General features: G+C 43.4%; 1 protein-coding gene across 3 annotated transcripts in view; it reads left to right on the top strand.

The window, feature by feature from the left end:
• The window catches only part of RAPGEF5 (Rap guanine nucleotide exchange factor 5), a 235,100-nt gene that overhangs the window by 109,050 nt on the left and 103,845 nt on the right, over positions 1-22,205 (top strand). For all 3 annotated transcript variants that reach the window (XM_057304209.1, XM_057304210.1, XM_044387067.3), the window contains exon 8: positions 15,426-15,499. In XM_057304209.1, the coding sequence (XP_057160192.1) occupies positions 15,426-15,499 (74 nt within the window). The remainder of the gene's footprint in view (positions 1-15,425; positions 15,500-22,205) is intronic.

Here is a 22,205-nt window from a genome sequence, read left to right as displayed (position 1 = left end):
TCAGCAGCCTGGGGTCCCCAGGCGGTGGTGTGGTGTGTGTCTACCTTGTCAGGGAAGGGACTCTTTCCATCACAGGGCTTCACAGTGTCAGCGCTGCACACGTGGGCTGTAGGCTCGAACAGTGGGCACCTCGGACCCTCTGGGCCTCTTAGACTCATCTGTGAAACAAATGACAGATGTGGAATTCACACTTAGCATTTGTACCTGAGTCCAAGTTACCGAAGTTGCTTCATTTTGCTGGTAACATTAGGCCCACATAAATTAACTAATTTCAGGGTGAGGTTAAAACCAAACGGACAGTTTAATCAAAAGATGACATTTACATGGGTGGGTCAGGCCCCTCTAAGGAGCTTTTCATGGGACCTGGTCTAAGTGCGGTTTTTTTATTACCTTGATATTTCAAGAGGAAAGACAAATAAAACTACCAATAGTTTTATCAACTTTATATGAAAATCAAAATACATATACTTCTATTTGAGAGGAAATATGACTCAGTGCCTTTGGCATGAATGTGAAAAATTGTTTGGGCTGACAGGCCATGCTTTATCGAAAACCTTTTTTCCCCACATGTGTTTTGGCTTGATTTTTGTGATCTGGTAATCTTAGGAGATTATTTTGTTTTATGAGCCATTAAAGCCCTTTCATTGACACTCAGATGTGGTAATTAACGGATGCTCAGAATTATTCTCTACGCTGAAATGTAGGTGGGAAACGCTGTGTTCCTCCCTTGAGACCACTACACTGTGGTCCTCAGCAAGCTGCCCCCTCCTGCCAGGGAGCAGCATTTGAGCTGTTTTTGATTGGAACTCTCTTTGTGATGGTGTTCCGTTCAGGATAGTGCGCCTGCCTGGGCTGAGGATGAAATATCCCCGTTTGGATCACTCAGTCCCCGGCATGGGAGGGTCCTTGGAACCCCACGGTGCTTCTGGGCTTCTGGTCTCTGCAGAGGTGTCCATGCCTCTCTTTGTTGCCCCTGTGGTATTTGCAGTGATAGTCAGGGGTGCATCTCAGTTACGGTCTCTGGGCCTTTCTGGCTGTCTTGCCCTATGTTGCCTCTTGCTGAGTCTGTAAACCCCATTGCTTCCCAGCCGCTTACTTCTTGCAGCCTCTGGCCCTTTTTAAGGTGGGCTCCCTTGCAGGCAGGCCTCTGTCCCCAGGGCATGTAGAAACTTGAATCCTTGCAGATTTCCCATCCTGGGAAAGAGGAGCAACTCAGGAATCATAAGCTCTGGACCTCATCTACCCCTTGCTTGCCCTTAGCTTTACCATGCTCACTGCTGAATCTTCCGCCACTTGGGGCTGAGGGTAGACTGACACAGTCTCCTCTGTGTGCTAAGTTGTTGCACTCTGTGTGTGAAACTGCGTTCCTGTCTTCGGTGTTCACTCAGCCATCTACCTGACCTCGCCTTCTCAGAGCCCAAGTCCAGCCAGGGAAGATGAGGCCCATAGCTCTTACCTTTCATCTCCACTGCCTCTTTACTGCCCTGCCACTCCCCCCACACCCAAACCTGACAGTCCCCTTGCAGTAACTTGGGGATAGCCTTGAGCTTTTCTAACCCATTACTTCCTGACTTCTTCATGAGGGGGACGGGCCTGTGGCTTCACTATTCCAGGAGGCAGGGATTTGAGATTTGAAACTTAGAGAGTTGATTCTTGATGTGCAAAGGAAGGTAACATTTCTCTATAAATTTTGCCCTTTCAAGCCAAATTCTAACTTGGATGTCAGAATACAGATAGTAATGACTTTGTTTCTGTGTTCCTTATCTTGCACTCTACCCTAACAGTGGGTGGGTCTGATAAGGAGAAAGGCCTCATGCATGGCTAAAAATGAAAAAGCGCATTGCTGTGTTGGGAGGAAAGGGTAACTGCCCTCGATCGAGCACTCAGGTCCACCTTTCTTCTACGTACTCATCCTATTGGGTGGTGGGGATTATCTCCTTTTTTCAAGTAATGAAGCAATGAAGGTTTCATGAAGCGATAGAACTTGACAAGGTCATACACTAGAAGGACTGTAGGAATGATGTTGTTTTCCCCAAATGTGTAATAAAAGGAAGTTTCTTTAAATTCTAGCAAGACGGAGTAGATGAGGGTTAAGGAAAATTCACATCTTGCCCTGGCCCTCTCTTGAGCTGCTTACCCACTATTGATTGCTCTATTGATTGAACTATTTCGTGTCTTCGCTTGTATTTGCAAACAAGGACTCTTAGGGAATTGGTGATGGTTGCTCTGTATGTTTTAGAATTTCCCTGTAATGTCAATGGGAAGATTTAGTGGTAGCATTACTGACAATTCGGGAACAAAAAAAAAGCTTATGAACATTATATGTGTGGCAGAAAGCTGTAATGTTATTTTTAAAAAGCAGATCGCTGGTCTACCACCATAAAACCTTAGTTAAGTGTCAGTGTAGATATGACCTGTTGTGTTTTCTTCTTTACAGTCCTCGAGGCGGATTTGTGTAGCTTGAAAAGCACATCAAGAAACTCAGGTTCAGTTCTAGCTTAGCCACTTGCTATGACTTAGTGGCTTCCAGAGGCTCATTTTCTTATTCTGCAAAGTGGAGCTAATGGCACATGGCTCTGGGGCTTGTTAGGAGTGGGGGGAGTTAAATGAGATGCCATAGAGCACGTAGCCCCACACTGGCACACAGTTAGACTCAGAAATTACTTTTCTTTTCCCTGAGATAAATCTTTTTATTTTTTTCTTTTCCAAATTTTTATTTAGATTCTAGTTAGCATACAGTGCAGTGTTGGTTTCAGGAGTAGAATTCAGTGATTCATCATGCACATACAGCGCTCAGTGCTCATCAGAGCAAGTGTCCTCCTCAATACCCATCACCCTTCTTGCCCATCCCCACCCACCTCGATCCATCAACCCTCAGTTTGTTCTTTATCCTTAAGAGTCTCCTACGGTTTGTTTCCCGCTCTCTCTCGCATGTGCGCATTTTCTCTTTTTCCTCCTCCCCATATGAAAAAATGCTGAGCATCAGTCATCATCAGGGAAGTATAAATCAAAACATGAAATACCACATCACACCTGTCAGAATGGCTAAAATTAATAACACAAGAAACAACGTGTTGGTGAGGATGTGGAGAAAGGGGAACCCTCTTACACTGTTGGTAGGAATGCAAACTGGAGAACAGTATGGAGATTCCTCAAAAAGTTGAAAATAGAACTACCCAATGATCTAGCATTTGCACGACTAGGTATTTACCCAAAGGATACAAAAATACGAATTCAAAGGGCTACGTGTACCCCCGTGTTTATAGCAGCATTATCAATAATAGCCAAACTATGGAAAGAGCCCAAATAGCCATTGACTAATGAATGGATAAAGAAGATGTGGGGTGTGTGTGTGTGTGTGTGTGTGTGTGTATTATTCAGCCATTAAAAAGAATGAAATCTTGCCATTTGCAATGATGTGGATGGAGCTAGAATGTATTATGCTAAGCAAGATAAGTCAGTCAGAGAAAGATAATACCATATGATTTCACTCAGATGCGGAATTTAAGAAACAAAACTGATGAGATAAATCTTTTAAAATTTTAACTCCTGAGAGAGATACAGAGTAGAGAAGTGCGCTGGGGACTTTATTTTATTCTACTATTTTTAGGGGGGGAGGAGCAGAGGTCGAGGGAGAGGAGGAGAGAGAATCTTAAGCAAGCTCCACACCCAGCATGGAGCTGGACTAGGGGCTCCATCTCACCACCCTGAGATCATGACCTGAGCTGAAATCAAGAGTCGGACGCTTAACTGACTGAGCCACCCAGGCTCCTCTCTGCACTAGAGTCTTTTTAAATGAATGAACATCTTGGAGTGTCTAAGTACCATTGCTGCTCAGTCTTTAAGATGTACTTACAGCAGATTGGCCTGAACCTGTCCTGTCACCAGAACATATCTTTGCAAGGCACTTAAAAACCGAAAGCTTTTCTGTCTCTCAATAGAAATGCTGAAGAAAAATTGTAGCTAGGGTTACCTCGATTTTTTAAGTTTTATTTTAGTTTGATCATGTACAAGCTATCTTTGTGTTAAAAGGAAACGTGTTTTTCTGGTATGTTTCCTCCAAAGAAGGGCAACCAGACAGGTTCCTGGGCTCAAGTACTGATTACTCTGATCAATGAGCAAATATTTATGATCTAATTAAAGGATTTCATATAGGATACACTTTGCTCTTTTGACGTTATCATTTTTCTCTGTTGAGTAACTTTTCCATTGACTGGACGTCTGTTAAATGGTACTCAAAAGAAAGCACTGTAAAAACCTATTACAAAGTGGAGGAAAGGGAATTTGAAGAGTCTTGGCTCTAAGACAAAGGCATAAGAATTGAAAGGGCACCCTCTCTGCCTGAGAGCAGGATAAATCATGCAGTCAGCAAGGCCGGGCGGGGGCCGGTTTGGGGGAGCAGGGAGCAGTCCAGAGCTGGTGTTTCTCTGGCTTGAGCCACCTTCAGCCAAGTGTGCAGAGCATGTAGCATCTGATGGGGGTTTTAAAATGGCAGTTTTTCAGCGACCTCTTATTTTAACCTCCTCACTATAGATGTAGTATGTGGTTTGAATGCTGTGAATTTCCAGAACATCGGTGCCTGTATATTCAAATGTTAGTACAAGCAATACCTTTCTTTTGTGCAGCAAACATGTATTATCTTCTCTATATAGGGTTCAGGGTTTAGGAAGCATGGTGAGGGTTGAAGGGGTATGTGGGAGCACTTCACAATGAGTAAGTCGTTATGACTCCAGATTTTTCCTCATAGGAAATTCAAGTCAGTTCTCACTTAGACTTTTTACAGTAAACCTCCTATTTCCTTTGTTTTTGTTCTCACTCCTGTTCAATTCATTTTGGACAATTTAAGTCTTCATGGTGTATTGGAGCAGGTAAAGAGTCAGACCTGGGTACTTAACCGTCTCCTCCGCTGACTTCCTGTGTGATTCTGGGCCAGCCAGTTAGCACAGTTCAGTTGTCTCAGCTCAGTTGTCTCATGTGTGGAAAGAGGATAATCGTAATAGCTCTTGGGACCTGATCAAGGAGAAGGCCAACCGTACATCTGCCCTAACACGTCCACAGGATCTGATTTAACTCCGATTTCTACGTGAAATGAATCAAGTAGCTATTAAATGGTAATGGCTTTGGCCAGGGAAGCTGTCTGTATCTACTGGAAGTGTATGAATGTTCCTTGCTGGGTCTGACTGTGGCTGATCAGTACTTTGTCTGTGAACATACACACATTGCTGAAGGCCCACCAAGGTGGCCCTGTCAACCTGTGGACTTGCTAGCTTTTGGTTGGCAATGAGTCATCATTCTGAAACCAAGTCATGCATGGGGTGTTGCTAGGTTTGGGCAACATGGTTTTTCCATGTCCACAATTGACATGTCCACATGTCCTCTCTCCTTAGTAAGTGTGTTGGAAAAATTACGTGTGTGGAAAATTAAGAATTAAGAATGTCGGTTAAGGGTGCCTGGGTGGCTCAGTCGGTTAAGCATCTGCCTTCAGCTCAGGTCATGATCCCAGGGTCCTGGGATTGAGCCCCACGTTGGGCTCCCTGCTCAGCTGGGCGTCTGCTTCTCCCATTCCCTCTGCCCTGCCCCCACTCATGTGTGCATGCTCGCCATCTCTCTCTAATAAATAAATAAAATCTTAAAAAAAAAAGAATGTCAGTTAAATTACTAAATGACACAATTTGAACGAAGCAAATTGCTAAATTCCAAGAAAAAGAATTTAGTAAATTATTGAATTTTTTATTAAATGAAAAGTTAAGAATTATTAAAAGTTCTTTCATTAATAGAAACTAAGTTTCTCACTAGCCCTACTAAAAAAGGACTGAACAGATACTTAACAAACATTGGCAAAAAGAAGTAGTAAATTAGTAGCCTGCTCACAGTGGCCACGTACCTCCGGCCAGCCTTGCCAGTACCTCCAGCAGAGGGATAAGGGAAGATGAAACGGGAGAGCCCACACTGAGAACATGTATCTGAAACATAACACCTCAAGAGCTGTCCATGTTTAGCATAATGATGATAATAGTTTCTTTGCTCACATCACCTCACTTGCTACTAAATGAGTCTCCTCAGCCTAACATGGAAACCCAACTAACTTTTCTGGCTTTGTTTTCTGGTATTTCCACAACACTGTGTACTGCTCACTGGTCCCATGTCAGATCCCTTGCTTTTCTCCACCTTACACCTGTTTTTACCAGCTCTCCACCTTGACTGCCTTTCTTCCCCTCACCTCATCCACCTGTCAGAATCCACCTTTTTCTCAAAAACTCTTCTTCCATAATCTTACCCTCTCCCCCAAAGTGGACGTGCCATTGAGAGTTTGTATCTGCCTTAAAATTTTTACTTTCTGAATTAGCATGTTTGTTCAGTTCAATAGACAATCACTTAGCAGCACTATGTTGTAGAAATTATTCCAGGTGCTCGGAATAGGAAAACATGCTCTCTCCCCTTGAGGAACTCATGGTGTAGATTAGTAAAGTCGGGTTTGTGTTGCCAGCTATAAAACACAGATTAAAAAATGAACATGAAACAGAGCTTTGTTAGGCCAAGAGGAAGGATTTCATTTAATCTAGGGTCTTGGGTGCAAGTGGTGAGGACTCAGAAGGATCCTCACTAAGGAGATGGTGTTAGAACCGGAGAGCCCAGTGCACAAGAAGATTTTCACCTGTTGAAGGCAGGGACAAGGCATTCCAGGTCCAAAGAAAGAAATGTGGGAGGTGCATCTGGGGACAGAGACTGAGACCCAGGGCCTGGCCTATAGGGGTCAGGTTGAGGCTTCTGCCTGAATGTTTCATAGAGTGGGGATCACAGGTGTTGAAGCTCTCCAGCCTGCACAGCTCTCTAAGTCCCACTGCATCAGGAATGCCAGGGATGGGGTCTCACTTGGTACCCAGGCCCCTGTGTGACTCTCATGTTGTCTGGGCGGGGGGGGAGAGGCAGGAGTCTAAAGGGATGGGGAGCTAGTGTGATCAGACTTGCCTTTTGGAAGTGAACTTGGCACCTGTGTGGAGGAGAGAATGAACCAGAGGAGAGGCTGGCTGGGAGGCTGTGGCAGTGGGCCAGGGGAGCAGTGGTATAGTCCTGAGCTATGACCGTGGCAGAGAGGAAGGAGGATGGAGACGTTTCAGAGGTGGAAGTGACGGGGTGTAGCGAGAGACTGATGTGAGAGCAGAGCGGAAGGAGGAACATGAAAACACCTGGTGGAAACTTAAACTAAAATTCTGCAAGAGGAGGAAGAGGCTTGTGAAAGCCAGTGGACATGATGCTTGTGATTTCAGACCTCTGTGTCCTCACCCCCCTCCCCCAGGGACAGAGGCTGCGCCACTGCACTGTGATAGCAGCTTGTCCATCTCAGGTGCATGATGGTCTGCGACGTGAAAATGTTCCTTGTGTAGCTGGAGACATGGTCCGGGACTCTGAGAAGAGGGCAGAGATGGAGATGTAGATTTGGGGATAACCTGCGTAACCATGAAAATTGAAACCATAGGGACAATTAAGATCCCTGAGGAAAGAGGCAGAGAGAGAAAAGAGAGCCTGTGGGAAACTTGCATTTTTGGAGGCTTCGAGGATGATAAGGACCCAGAACAGAGTTTTAAAACAACAATCTCAAGTTCAGCTCAGAGGCTGAACCGATTGGGGCTGAGAAAAGGCAATTGGGACAGAGAGGTCATAGGCATCGGTCAGCTTTCAAAGCGAAGTTCAGAAGGCACTCTGGAAGGGCCAGGTGATAGTACTAAATGGCCTATCTTGATGGTGAATGCTGAGCAGTAGTTTTCAAATTTTAACACTGAAAAAAATACAGTGATGAAGCGAAGGCTGTAACTGCTTTTTTCCCCCTTACTTTTTAGAGACCAGAAAAGATGTGAGCATTTTGAAGCATTTGTGATTATGTATAGGTAACCAAAAATAAATGGGCCCGATCAGCATTTCTCACCGCTTTCTCATCAGCTCCTTCGCGCTCCCCCTCCGAGGGAATGCATGGCCTGCTGAATGGGGATGGAGCCTTGGGGAAGGGCCTCCGAAAATAAATATTATGGCCTTTCTCCAGGAATGGTACAAAAAAATGGCTGGTTATTTAGATAATGAGGAACAGGGCTTTGCCTCCTGTGGCCTGAAAACACCTCGGTGTTTGCCTAGCACGGTCGAGTCCACAACCCAGGGAACACACAAAACAGCCCGACCTGCTACGTCTCATCCACATGGGTGAGAAGTACTCAGTGTTACTCGTGGGGATGCATTTGGATGTTTGAATTTCGTTCCTGTTCTTTCTATTGTATTATGTTGTGTTTCATTAGAAAAGGAATACTGATCAGGACCTACATGAACAGACTCGCCGGTGCGCGGTCTGACCAGCACTGTACCGTTCCGTCCGCGACAGACACGGGCTCGAACCGCCGCAGACACATACATCGTACAGGGAGGGCTAGCGCAGGTGGCGTAACCTCATCTCTGAGATGGGGAGGATTTGGCCTGTCCCCGTCTTCAGGGTGTGTGGACATCAGCTGAGATCCTTGATGACAATTCTCTCTGTAAAAATGCTACAAAGATGAAAGATTCTGTTATTGCCCACATTTCAATTATTGGCCAAGTACTCAGTGAATTCTTTTTCTTGACTGTATTGCTGATTTCTCACATTGAGACTTGAAATGCTAAGTTTCTGTCTGTAGTAAAATTTTGGGTTGGCTTGTCAATTAAAAAAAAATAGTTTGGTTGGTTTGTCAAGAACACTTTCTCGTACAGTCACCTAGTGCTTCATGGTCATTCTGCTTGATATTCTGAGTGCGGCTCCTTCTTACCTTTGCACAGTCGGTCAGGGATTAAAGCAGCATTGTTTTGAAAGGACATCAGTCTTCTTTGTGTTTAAGTAATAACATTAGTGGAGTTATTAAGAAAGTTTTCTTAGCAATTGTCCTAGTAAGTCATGAGGTGAGAAAACCTGTTCTGAAGATAACCAGAAAGTGGCATTAAGGCAGGCCTAACATCTTGGAGGCTGCCTCCCGTGGCTCATCTTGAAGGGCTCTTGGCTAACTCACAGAGAGATGCATTTGGACTACGTGCTCTTCTGTGAAATCGTGCTAATTAAGCCACAGATACACTTAGTTCTCATGTAGGCTCTCATATTCCCTGCTCAGAACATAGGCTTTAGATGTTGTGCTTCTGCTTCTGTTGTGGTAAGTTATTTTCAAAGGCCTTTTCTTGCTTTTGGACTCTGTGTTGAGAGATAAGGAGATGGTTTGTGTTGGCAGAGAGGGCGGCTCCAAGCCTCCCTCGATCCCAGAAGCTGTCATTCCTGTGTACGTGTTCCACTGGAGGGAACTGTCCCAGAAACAATATTTGCGTAGGAACTTTTCCCCAGCCTACTCTTACTCTGATCAGATAAAAGAAAATTCAGCTAAAAAATCTGAATAGCTGCGTCCTCCTCCTTCTATCACATGAGGCGTACCACCAGGAGGCACGGAGACAGAGCTTGTCTTCTTATGTATTCCTCGACATTCTTCTTCATATTCAAGGGTCACTGGAACTCTCCTTTTTAGGTGACTGACTGTGTATTTCATACATGAGGCGTCCCGGGGTGATCATAAATCCTCGGAAGTCTGGCATAAGTATATTTTTGTTCCCAAGTAGTGTATGTGAACTCTCACTAAAATATATTCTTGGACTCATACTTTCTCAGTATTTCCAAGAAAATAATGTTATTTATTATTGGAGGAGACCACACTCTTGTCCTTGTCGTCAGGGAGCTGCAGATAAGAGGCTCCGAAACTTCGAGATTCCCCTTTGTGCAGACTGAGATGGGTTGCTGAGGTTCCTTTGCCGTATCCCTGATGAGCCTGGTTGTGTTTGTAGTTCTGGCTTCGTGACTCGAACTGTAGTGCTGGGCAGCTCATTTTGAGGTCTTCAAAGATGTGACAAGAAATGTAGTATTGTTGTTTGAGGATAAGCCAGAAATAGAGGACGGAGTTTTTCTCCCGATTATGCTTTTATGCTAATCCCCTCCTCCTTTTGTTTCTATCTATATATACTAAGAATTCTGCCTAAATCTTAAAAAAAATAGTGTTCACTCTCAGTTCTGAAATTGTTGTGCATTGTCCTGCATGCCCTATGTTGTAGTATAATGTGAAATAACCAATGCCTAGGCGCAGAAATGTTGTTTTAAAAACAAAAACATGGACAAGAAGGTTTCTGCTCAAGCGGTCCTGCCTTCGTGTCCTGCGCCCTGCACGTTTACTATACTGGGTTAACTTCTGGCCTCAGAGTATCCCTTGTCAGAGCCTTGGGCCCCTGAGCCCTTCACTCAGGACCTGGTGGACCATCATCACATCCTCCTACACGGTGGCCCCTGGCTTGCGTGGCTGACTCACGCGGGAGAGTCCTTGTAGCCACGATTTCATGCGTGTCTAAAGGCATCAGGGATGGTCGGGCTCAACTACTCTGGTTCCTACAAACTTTCCCCTTTGGGATAGTATCTCTCTCCATCTCAATCGCTTATGGACCAAAAGGCCAAAAACACAGTTAAGAAGATATCCAAAACTTTCTCTGTGCTTTTGACATTCAACTTCAGTGTTTTAGTGGTGGGGGAGGGGGCTGCTGGGGGCTGCTGAGTTAACTTGATCTTTCTACTTTCCAGAAATTGAAGACCCTCTAGTTATTCATTATTTTTTCATATGCTCTGGTTGAGCTTGACTAGATAATAGGAAAGGATATGAGCTTCCCGATTCTGCTGACTAACCTACGTGGCCGACGGCCTCCAGCTCCCTTCTCGAGGTCCTTGGCAGTGTTGGTACTCTTCTTATCATCTGGATTAAGCCGTGTACTAAAACTGCTTGTTGGTATAACTTCGCTCCCACCTTCTGACACCATACCCTTACCACCCCATCTTACCTCTCCTTTCCTCCAATTTTTTCCACCTTTCTGGAAACCAAGACAGAGTGACATTTCCACAGCACAATTCCACACACACTAGGCACCTGTGAGACAGGATCTTATCCTCTCAAACTTCCATTCCTCACACCATGAAGAAAGGTAAGGAAGATGAGCAAGTGCCTGGAATGGGCCAGGCCGAGCAGTAACCTAGAGGCACAGAGGACACGCTGAGTACCAAGAGGAGAGATGGAGGAATGCCTTCCCTGACGGTGCCAGCCAGAAGCCGTCCTTCCCTCTGCATGGCCCGGAGGACACAGCACTCCATGGTGTGCAGGGGTCTGGTGGCCACTGCTAGATGGCTCCTTCCGGTCAGGGTCACATCTTAGCTTGACTGTTTTTCAGCACCTGTCACCTTGCCTTGCACACAGGTGTTCTGTGTTTTCTGAACCATGGATGGAAACTGAATTAACTTTCCACTTGTTCAGTATCATTCCAGTTGTTATCTGAAAACTGCAGAACCCACACAGTGTATTCTCTTCTCAAAGAAAAGCACAGGACTGCCCTTGACTGGTGGTGCCCCCTTTCTGTGGGTCCCCCGGGAGGAAACCTGTATCTTTTTCACACTTGCCTATTCTTCTTTTTTTTTTTTTTTTTTTAATTTATTTGACAGAGAGAGAGAGACAGCCAGCGAGAGAGGGAACACAAGCAGGGGGAGTGGGAGAGGAAGAAGCAGGCTCCCAGCAGAGGAGCCTGATGTGGGGCTCGATCCCAGAATGCCAGGATCACGCCCTGAGCCGAAGGCAGACGCTCAACGACTGAGCCACCCAGGCGCCCCCACACTTGCATATTCTTAGTCGCTTTCTCCAGACTCTGTAACGTCTCCCTCCAGCTCCAGCGTACTCAAACACAGACCACAGACATTCCTGAGCTATGGAGTCTAACTGGAAGCTGGTTACTACCTCTCCCACCCACCTGGTTAGGCCTTTTTACTACGGACTGGTCAGGGCGGGAGAGTCACTGACTCTGTCCCCTGACCTTGGCAGAATGACTCTGTCACCTAGTAGCCATTAGGGTTCCTTTCCTGGAGGACCACCTGCCTGTTCTCTAGGGACTAGACCTGATTTTCCTTCTGTGAAGCAGTAGGGCATGTTTTCTGTTTTAAGCAAACATCTATGAGAAATAACTCCTCCCCCCAAAAAGAGGCCCCAGGTAAAGGTACAACCCTGAAAGATTATGGACTATGAACTGTTTCTGGTGGAAATCACTTTCTACAACTAAATCTCAGTTTTCCTGTTTCTCTTGTGATGAAGGGGTTGCCTTTTAGCAAGGAAAACGATTTTTTTTTTAAAGATTTTATTTATTTATTTAACAGAGATAGAGACAGCCAGCAAGAGAAGGAACACAAGCAGGGGAGTGGGAGAGGAAGAAGCAGGCTCATAGCAGAGGAGCCTGATGTGGGGCTCGATCCCAGAACGCCGGGATCACGCCCTGAGCTGAAGGCAGACGCTTAACCGCTGTGCCACCCAGGCACCACAAGGAAAAAGATTTTTATTTTTTATTTTTATTTTTTTTTAAAGATTTTATTTATTTATTTGACAGAGATAGAGACAGCCAGTGAGAGAGGGAACACAAGCAGGGGGAGTGGGAAAGGAAGAAGCAGGCTCATAGCAGAGGAGCCTGATGTGGGGCTCGATCCCATAACGCCGGGATCACGCCCTGAGCTGAAGGCAGACGCTTAACCGCTGTGCCACCCAGGCGCCCCGTAAAAAGATTTTTAATCATAGAGTTAAACATCATGGAAATCCAACTCAAATTTTTTAAAAGCATGATCCTCTCAAAAGAGAAACAGTAATGGTAGTAATATTAACAGTGACTGCAACAATATGGCAGATTATTGAATGAAATGGATTAACTTGAATAAATGCCGTGACATGTCTTCTCTTAAAAAATAAGAAGTAAAAAATAAAAACAAAAACATGAATTTAGTTGGCAAAATATTCCAAAATTTAGTTTTCTTCATTTTCATCTAAATTAAAAGAGCAAAAATTCAAATTAAAGCATAAATCAAGTGCCAAGATGAGGTTCACACTTCATATGAGTGCACTTGTCCCACATTAGTTGCCCTCCAGGAGAATGACTTCCCATTACAGATTGAGGAAAGACTTGTTTCAGTTAGCTAAATAGAGTTCCTTACTTCTACAGCCAATGAACTTTTTTTTAAAAGTAGGTTCCATGCCTAGCATGGAGTGCAGTGCAGGGGTTGAACTCAAGACCCTGAGATCAAGACCTGAGTTGAGATCAAGAGTCGGACGCTTCACGGACTGAGCCACTCAGGCGCCCCTAGCCAGTGCATTTTTAAGTGGAATTTATAATGTTATTCTGTATTTTTCTCTTGGCATTCTTGCCTCTAGTTTTTCAGAGAAAACATGGGAGTTTTTCTTTCTTCCTAAGTTTTCTCATAATCGGGCAGCAGTAGCAACAGGGGACCCCCTTTGAACAAGCATGAGTGGAAATTTTGCTGAAAATAGAAAAGCTATCCACTTCCGCTGTTCCTGCCTTGCCTGTAGATGCTCAATGATAGAGTTATCCTAGTTATTCGTGGTGTTTAACAGAAGAATTTCCCTCCCCTCTTTTTTCATAAATAGTTAGGAAAGCAGTCGTTTCTGTAAGTAGGGGTAGTCATGGTGTGCCGTTCGGGGCCCTGGGGGAGGAAGTGTTCATCCGTTAGTTTTTACAGAGCTCATACCGCGTGCCCAGCATTTTAGGTGCGTCCATGGTAAGCACCACACGGTAGGCATAAAAGGCATATAAAAGCAAAAGGTACATGAAATGATACTTTAAAAAAACACAGAGCAGAGAGCACAGTATTTGAAAGGCCACAAAACAATGCGAACTGAACCCGTAAGTACAGTGCGTGACCTCACTATCCGCGAGGTTGGTGGTGTTTTTGCCCTGCTTTTGATGGAGAGAGCAAAAGGGAAAAATGGAGTGGCAGATACAAGGAATAACTTATTCTACTGAGGAGTCATCCTTGATTGCTTCTTATCCTCTTCTCACCGACCCCCCCCCCCCACCATATTCAGTTTGTGGACAGGTGGTGTCCATTTTGTCTAAAATTCAGCGCAAATCCTCCATGTGTCTTCAGCTCATTGCCACCTCCCTGGTCTGAGTCATTGTCATCTCTAGTCAGGATGTCAGCAACCGTCACCTAACTGGTCTCCCTGTTTCCTCACTTGTTTCTCTTGAGTATCTTCTCCACAAAGAAGCCAAAAAGAACTCTTGAAAATAAGCATCAAATCATGCAACTCCCAATTTAAAATTCCTTGGTGCTTTCCCCTGTTCTTAGGCTGAACTTTGAATTCACAGAGTGGTCTGTGCTGTTTCTAGTTCCTCTCACTCTCACCTGCCGTGGGTGTCTCCATCTCAACCTGGAGGTCCCCCCAGCTATCCCTTTTTCAGGGAAGCACCATCCCTGCCCCCATTCCTGAAAGTGGCCTCCCCCAGTTTGTTTTTTGTCATATCCCCATTTCTCATGACCATCTTATTATTTTAGTTATTATTATATTTATAATATTATGATTATTATTGTTGGTTGCAGTAGTAGGAGTTGCTGTTCCCTGGCTATCTTTCCAGCTAGGACATGTACTTCATGAAGTCAGGGCTCACCTGCCTTGTTCCAGGAGTAGCCCCCGTGCCAGGCACATAGTTGGCACTTGGTAAATATTTTGAAAGCGAAAGAGCAAACTGTACAAAGAGTACAATAATCAAATCCCTCTGCTTGGATCAGGGTTGTAGTGAGTGTCAGTGTGAAGTTGAAGATTAGGAGGAAGCTAGAGAATTCAAGGAAGACCTTCAGTGATAAACAGGGAATTCATTCTTGATAAGATAAGTGATAACAGTACATGGGCCAAAGCATGGCACTGGTTTCCCGTTTTGAGACTGATTATTTAAGCAGTTGTGCCCCAGCTGGATTGTATTAGGGAGAGGGATTAAGAGCTTTGTGTTAGGAGATGATTACACCGGCACAGAAAACGTGACAAGGACTTGGATAGGGAGATGCTGGGGAAAATAAGGGGGAGAAGAGGTAGATTCAAGATTCCACAGTTTGGAATTCTGTGGTAACAGGGCGCTGGAGTGGTCTAAATAGACAATATTATGCTTTCTTTATTATGTGACCACTAACTACCAGCCAAAAAACCCCACATTGTTTTTTTAAAAATGTTCTCAGATAAACTTGATAGAAGCTTTCGACTGCACCCCAGCTCCCCCTTGGATGAAGCCCAGTACTGACATGCTGATGTCAGGCTGGGTTTAGGTGAAGAGAAGAAATGAGAGCAAACTTTTCCACTGACATTGATTTGATAAACAAGATAATGTACATGAAAAGAGCCTGGTGCAGTTAGTTTAACTTTCAACCAAATAATAAAAAATAGTGCGGATACTTAACATTTTGTGAATCTACCTCATATTGTTTTTTCCTGCCAAATTACCACCTGAAAGAAAATGATCTAAAATTGTTTTCTTAGGATGCTACATTTTTTTAACGTTCTTTTTCTTTTCTTTGTATAAAGCAATTGAACAAGATGAAGAAAACAGTGACAAACACGTCATAGTGACAGAAGCTGGAGGGGTTCCAGATTCTCAGGTATGATCAGTTCTGTGGCCATCTCTCATTACACCCGTCTTCATTGAGAGTGGTGACCTAATGCAGGTGTTTGCAGAGGTTACAGGTTTGACCTCCTGTGTTCTGTTAAAAAGTGCTATTACTGGGAATAAAGTGCTTATTTTTGATAAAAAGGCATTTTACAAGAAGGGCCCTAAATTGTCAATTATATTTATAATTTGCTTCATGAGGGAGGGACAGATGGGCAGACATACATCACTTCCCAGAGAAAGCAAGGGAAGTGAAGAACCAGGAGGGACCTCCAAAGAGCAGACCCCTCCTGGAGATGGCAGAGAAGAATCAGCCTGCTGACAGTGTGACAGGCGGGGCGGGGCCAGGTGGGCGAGTGCGCTGCCTCACCTGCCGGAAGATTCTGTGCCAGCGCCCGGTATCTGACTCACAGCGCGGATATGCTTTTAGCAGCAGCTTTCCTCCAAATAGTGCTGTGGCCCCACAGCTTCAGACACCGTAGCATTATCAAACGCTCCCTCAGTGTAAGTCAGAGCATTTAAAGATTCTTGGCTTGGCTGAGCCATTGTACTTCCTTTCAAGTTCTAAATCTGTTGGTTCTGGTCAGAATAATTACCTGAGCGTTTCCAGTCAAGATGGCACAGGCTGCCAGAAGGAGCTGTCGGGAGCTGTTCTGCTGTGGTAACCCTGGAAAGGCTGCAATCACCAAGTACATACTGAAATTGCCTGTCAGGCTTTCAGGCACACGTGGGCAGGGATTCCCCAACTCGGTGTCTCCCAGACTTTCTCGAAGGTTTCTTAAATCATTAAAGTATTAGTGAGATGGAGTTTTCTAAACATAAACTGTTATTCTTTATTTGTTTCGAACTTACTCTGTGGGCAAAGGTCTGTTTTAACGGAATTCTATTTCTGTGTCTCAAGAGGACACACAGACCCGGCTTTTCAAGATTTTGTGCTTTTCTTTGGCTGTGGCACGAGTGTTCATCTACGGGAGTACCGAGGGCCGAAAGCGTGAAACCAGACCAAACCAGTGAGCCGAAAATCAGATCAGGAACAGATTCGGTTTGGGTTTGAAAGGCAGGAGTTAAGTTCCGGGGAGGCATACCTGTGGGGGACAGGCGTAGGCCGTGGAGGAAGGCAGGTAGCGGTCACCTCATCCGACACGTCTAAGAAGGCTGACCTGCCACCACAGTACAAGCAGCCCTTCTGTCGGTTCGATTGTGCAGGTCGTCTTTCCAAATGCTCCGGGTAGCGTCCTCAGCCGTTCCGGTCATGGAGGTGACTTTGAGAATTCAGCCGTCAGAATTAGAGATAAACGCGTGTGCACGTGTTTGGTTACACCGACACCAAGTGTGTTGATTTGAGTTTGGCGCGTGTGCATATAACGGTGGAGCGTCTGTATGCCATGCTCCGTGGTATTTCACGTTCTTGCAGTCTTCACTCCGGAGCGTATTTTAAGCGGGTAGAAATTGGTTTCTCACTCCTTCCCCGTCATGATGAAGTACATCACTATGGGGCAAATGCCCTGGGGCCTTGAAAACTGGGTGCGTGAAGGGTTAAGACGGAGAGAATGGGTCTCCTATACATGTTTCCCACCGGCCCGAAAACTCTAATTCTCTCCTCATATGTTAGCTCCTTTCTTCCTTTTCTCCCCAAAAATATCTTTTCTGCCTAAGAAGCTCCCTGTTTTAATGCAGTGGCGTGTGGATGGAACGGAGCGGGCACGGAGACTTGGGTTTGCGTCCCAGCCCGTCTTCTCCGTAGCCTGTGTCTTCACACAAGCTCTTTCGCGTCTACACCTGTGAGGCCCCGCAGGGTAGCCTCAGTGTCCTCGTCACCATAGTGCCCTGGCCTGCGAAGTCCCTGCAAGTGACTGGCATGCGTGGTCTCCATCTCTGTGAAGCAGAGATCGTATCAAGTTGTCTGGAGGTCGAAAGGCAGCGATGCGGGAAATGCCGCACGAGCGAGTTTCAGGAACTGTTAGGCAGCGTGCGTGCGGCACAGGGTGCAGCCTCCAGGGCCGGTGGCCCGGGCTCTCCTCCTGGCTCTGCCGCTGTCACCTGGGCAACTTATTCTCTCCTGGCCTCAGAGCCCTTTTCTGTGATACGACTGAGAGTTCACTGGGCAGCCCTTTGGATGCAGCTCTTTGTTTCCTTACCTCCACAACGAACTCTGTATGTACCCCCACTTCCCAGATGAGCTGGTAGGTGCCAGGGCCAGGAGTCACACCAAGGCAGTCCGGCTCTGGCACCCTGTCCCGAACTGCCTTTCTAACGTCTGTAAAATGGGGACCGAGGTGGGGTGGTTGTGAAGATTAGATGAAGATATGTGAAACGGAACAGTGCCCAGCACGTAGTAAGTAGTCAAAGAAGTTCGTCTCTGAGTTATTACCGTGATCATGACATCTCTCACATTGCTTTTCGGTTTGAATATTTAAGGTGTTTCCCATGGCTTGGTTGCAGTATTACTCTCTGTCTACCATTAAGGTGTCTTCACATACATAAACTCCTAGACTCTCATTTATCACTCTTTATATAGGACTAAAGGATTAAAGAATTTTTTATCAAAATGTGTTGAACTTGGTTGGCACCTGGGTGGCTCAGTTGGTTGAGCGTCTGACTTTTGATTTTGGCTCAGGTCATGATCTCAGGATCCTATGATTGAGTCCCATGTCGGGCTCTGCACTCAGCATGGAGTCTGCTTGGGATTCTTTCTCCCTCTCCCTCTGCCCCTCCCCCACTTCTCTACCTCAAATAAATAAATAAATCTTTTAAATAAATTAAAAGTATAGAATTTTGGGGGTGCCTGGGTGGCTCAATTGGTGTCCAGTTCTTGGTTTTGGCTCAGGTCATGATCTCAGGGTCATGTATTGAGTCCCACGTCGGGCTCTGTGCTCGGTGTGGGTCTACTCAAGGTCCTCTCTTCCTCTGCCCCTCTACCTTGTGCTTGCACACATGCTCTCTCTCTCAAATAAATATTTTAAATGAAAAAAAAAAAGTGTAGAATTTTTGCCAGGTTCTAGTTTAGGGCTCTTAATATGATCTTCAATGAGTAATCTATAATGTACTGAACTTTGGAAATTCTTCCATTGCGTCAGGTTTCCATTGACCCCTGGATTCAGTAATTATTTTCATTTCTCCTATCCTCCATTTGTATCAATCATTTTAGTATTAAGTGATGGTAACTTTAATTGTATAAAGTAATTGCCAAATATTTGATGATTATCAGTAGCTAAAATGTGACTTCTTTTTTTAATACACGGAGGAAAGCTGTATTTAAGGCTGTGATAGTGATCGTAGAAAACAGGTGATCATTTAAAATTCTTTATGTTGAAATGTATTCGCATTTGCTTTTTTTTTTTTTCTTCTTTATTATTTGTCAACTTTGCTGCCCTGCTTAGCAATGTGGTCAATGATGTGTACAGACCTGAGCTGTAATTTCAGGTCCAAACAAGACAAAATATTGGTATCCTCCCTACTCTAGTTTGAAAGTTCAAGGAATCAAGCATATGAAATAAGTGAACCAGTTACTTCATCAGCTATGTATATGTATGGCAATGTATTTTTTAGTTTTATCAGAAGAGAGGGGTGCCTGAGTGGCTCAGTCGTTAAGCATCTGCCTTCAGCTCTGGGCTGATCCCGGTGTTCCGGGATCGAGTCCCGCATTGGGCTCCTCTGCTGGGAGCCTGCTTCTTCCTCTCCCACTCCCCCTGCTTGTGTTCCCTCTCTCGCTGGCTGTCTCTCTCTGTCAAATAAATAAATAAAATCTTAAAAAAAAAGAAGAAGAAGAGAGAATTATGTAAGTATAATAGATTAAGAAAATATTTGAGGGAAACAGCAATTATAAATTCCAGGTAGCCATGGCTTCTGCCTCCTTCCCTCCTCCCCTATGCTCTGGCAGGATGTAGTTTCATAGTGTTTGTATAGGATGGGTCTGTCCAACCCAAATGGTGCTTTAACACTTGTAATTCCAGAAAGGAAGAGGGTCAGAGAAGTGAACCTTCCTGAGGTTGGTGCCTCACCTGTACACTGATGGGCCAGGAGTCACCGGGTGACTCCGAGGCTCTGTGATGCCCTAGCATGGTGTCTGAGGCCTGTCCTAGTGATGCCCTGGGCATGAGTAAACCCGCCTCATGTTTCCCATCACATGCGCTTTTCACTGGGGGCGCCACATGGCCCTTTCCCCCAAGGACAGGGTATATTTTTCTAGCCCAACCAGGAAGAAATTTTCCATAGTTTTCTTTCTCTCTCTGAAGAAATTTGAGAAAATGGGGCGCCTGGGTAGCACAGTCGTTAAGCGTCTGCCTTCGGCTCAGGGCGTGATCCCGGCGTTCGGGGATCGAGTCCCACATCGAGCTCCTCCGCTGGGAGCCTGCTTCTTCCTCTCCCACTCCCTGCTGTGTTCCCTCTCTCACTGGCTGTCTCTCTGTCAAATAAATAAGTAAAATCTTTAAAAAAAAAAAAAAAAAAGAAAAGAAATTTGAGAAAATGAATACTTACTGCCCTACAAAACAAAATACTATTATTTAGTATAATAATATTATGTAATATTATATGATATATCATATATACTAGAATATATTAAATATAATTATAAATTGATAATATTATATAACATTATATATGGATATAAATTGATCGATAATAATATTATCTAATATTATGTATTATATATTAAATATATAAATTATTTAATTAATATATCATTAATATTACATCAATATATAATGTTATGTATTATAATGCATAATATTAATATAATATTATTTTATAATTTAATTAATTAATTAATTATAAATTATGTTATATTTAATATATAATATTAGATAATATTATATGTTATCAATCAATTTATAATTTATATTTAATGTATTCTAGTATAAATGTTATAATTGTATTATTGCCGTATTATATATTCTATTATATATTACATAGTATTTTATATTAATATATTCTATATTTTAATGTATTTATTATATTGTATGCATTTGTTATTAATATTATACATAATTTATTATCATTATTATTATTTAGTGTGAATTGTCTTCTGAATTTTCCTGGAAGAGACTCTTAATATTAGTTTAGAAAATATGTGCCTACAGTAGAGTCATGTATTATATCTTCCCATCCCGTCACTGTTTCATCATTTGAGTTTTCTGCTTAAAGTAGGAAAAAAATTTATGAATTTCTGTGTGAGATTGAATTATTAAAGAAATGACTCTTTTATGTAGTAATGAATAAGAATTTATCTAATACCATGAATTTGTATTAAGTAGCATTCTGTTACAACGAAAGTGCTCACTTGAAAAGTGGGCTCTTTCATCCTGGTTTTCCTTCTCTTTGCATGATGTTTTATCTAAGTGTTTTAGAGAAAGTGATTTTTAAAGTGAAGATAATGCAGTGTTTTCATACAGAAAATGTGCTCTTTCACCTTTCATCTTCAAGGTTATTCATATATCATCCTTGTAGCCTTTCCTAAGGGAATCCTGTCCAAGCACCATTTTACCACTAAAAGAATGGACCCAACATTTTTATGACTCCGTTTATAAAGGAAACAGACTTTAATTTACATTCATAACATTTCTCTCCTCAGATACTGAAAATCATATGAGTAGCTTTAATTATACATTACAGAGATTTTTTTTTTTTCAAAGCAGACCTTGAAATAAGGCTCTTAAATAACTCTTCTGACAGTTCCAGATTAATCTTTTATTTTTTTCTGGCTTAGCAGTGTTAGGTAAACTGTTTATAATTAATTTCGTATAGACAAATTAAGTAGTTCAAGAATGTGAAAGTCTAGATCAAGGGCTGTTACTTATCTTGCTTTTCCTGCCATAACAAAGCTCCCAAAATATATTAATAAATTCATGGGCTTTTCAAATTAAATCACTAAATTACAGAGCTGTGAAAGGGACCCCCAGAGAACATCTGACTTAGCGTCATGCTTCCACAGAGGACTGTCTTAGAAACTATCTAGGATGTATGGGCATCTCTCTGGGCTTCAGGTTCTCCAGGGAGTGAGGAAACATTCATAACTCTCCTTGAAAGCCTTTTTTTTTTTTTGATAGTTGTTATGTAAGGAGTGCTGTAGAATTGATTATCTTACAAAAATGCACCTAGAAATTAATGCAGAAACCAGAAAATCAAAACAGCAATATTCCTTTTTTAGTTATAAGTTGTTTTAATTATATATGAAATAATTAAGTTGCTCTGAAACCCATTTTTAAAAGTAATAGTATTTTGTGTTTAAAATACATAATTTGTGCACCCAAGTATCTGGTTCTAATAAAAATGTATTTCCTCATTAAAGAAGAGTCTATATTAGAATCCTAAGCATATGATATAAAGAATGTTTAGAGTTGTTTATCATGTTCCCACAGAAACCAAAAAAATAGTTAAGGTGTCTTAAGCTTTCACTACTCAGTCCCACCCTTTTATTGCTGATGTTATTATCCATTGTTTTAAAAGAATGTGTATGATGGGTACCTGGGTAGCTCAGTTGGTTGGGCGTCCGATTCTTGGTTTCGGCTTGGGTCGTGATCTTGAGTTGTGAGGTTGAGCCCTGCATTGGGCTCCATGTGAGCATGGAGTCTGCTTGAGATTTTCTCTCCCTCTCTCTCCCTCACCCACTTACGCACACTCTCTTTGTCTCTCTAAAATAAATAAAATCTTTTAAAAAAATAAAAGAATGTATATGGGTCTATCTCCCATATACATAC

Source organism: Ursus arctos, unplaced genomic scaffold, assembly GCF_023065955.2.
Source record: "Ursus arctos isolate Adak ecotype North America unplaced genomic scaffold, UrsArc2.0 scaffold_3, whole genome shotgun sequence".
Classification (NCBI taxonomy): Eukaryota; Metazoa; Chordata; class Mammalia; order Carnivora; family Ursidae; genus Ursus; species Ursus arctos.
This window is presented reverse-complemented; position numbering and strand designations above follow the sequence as displayed.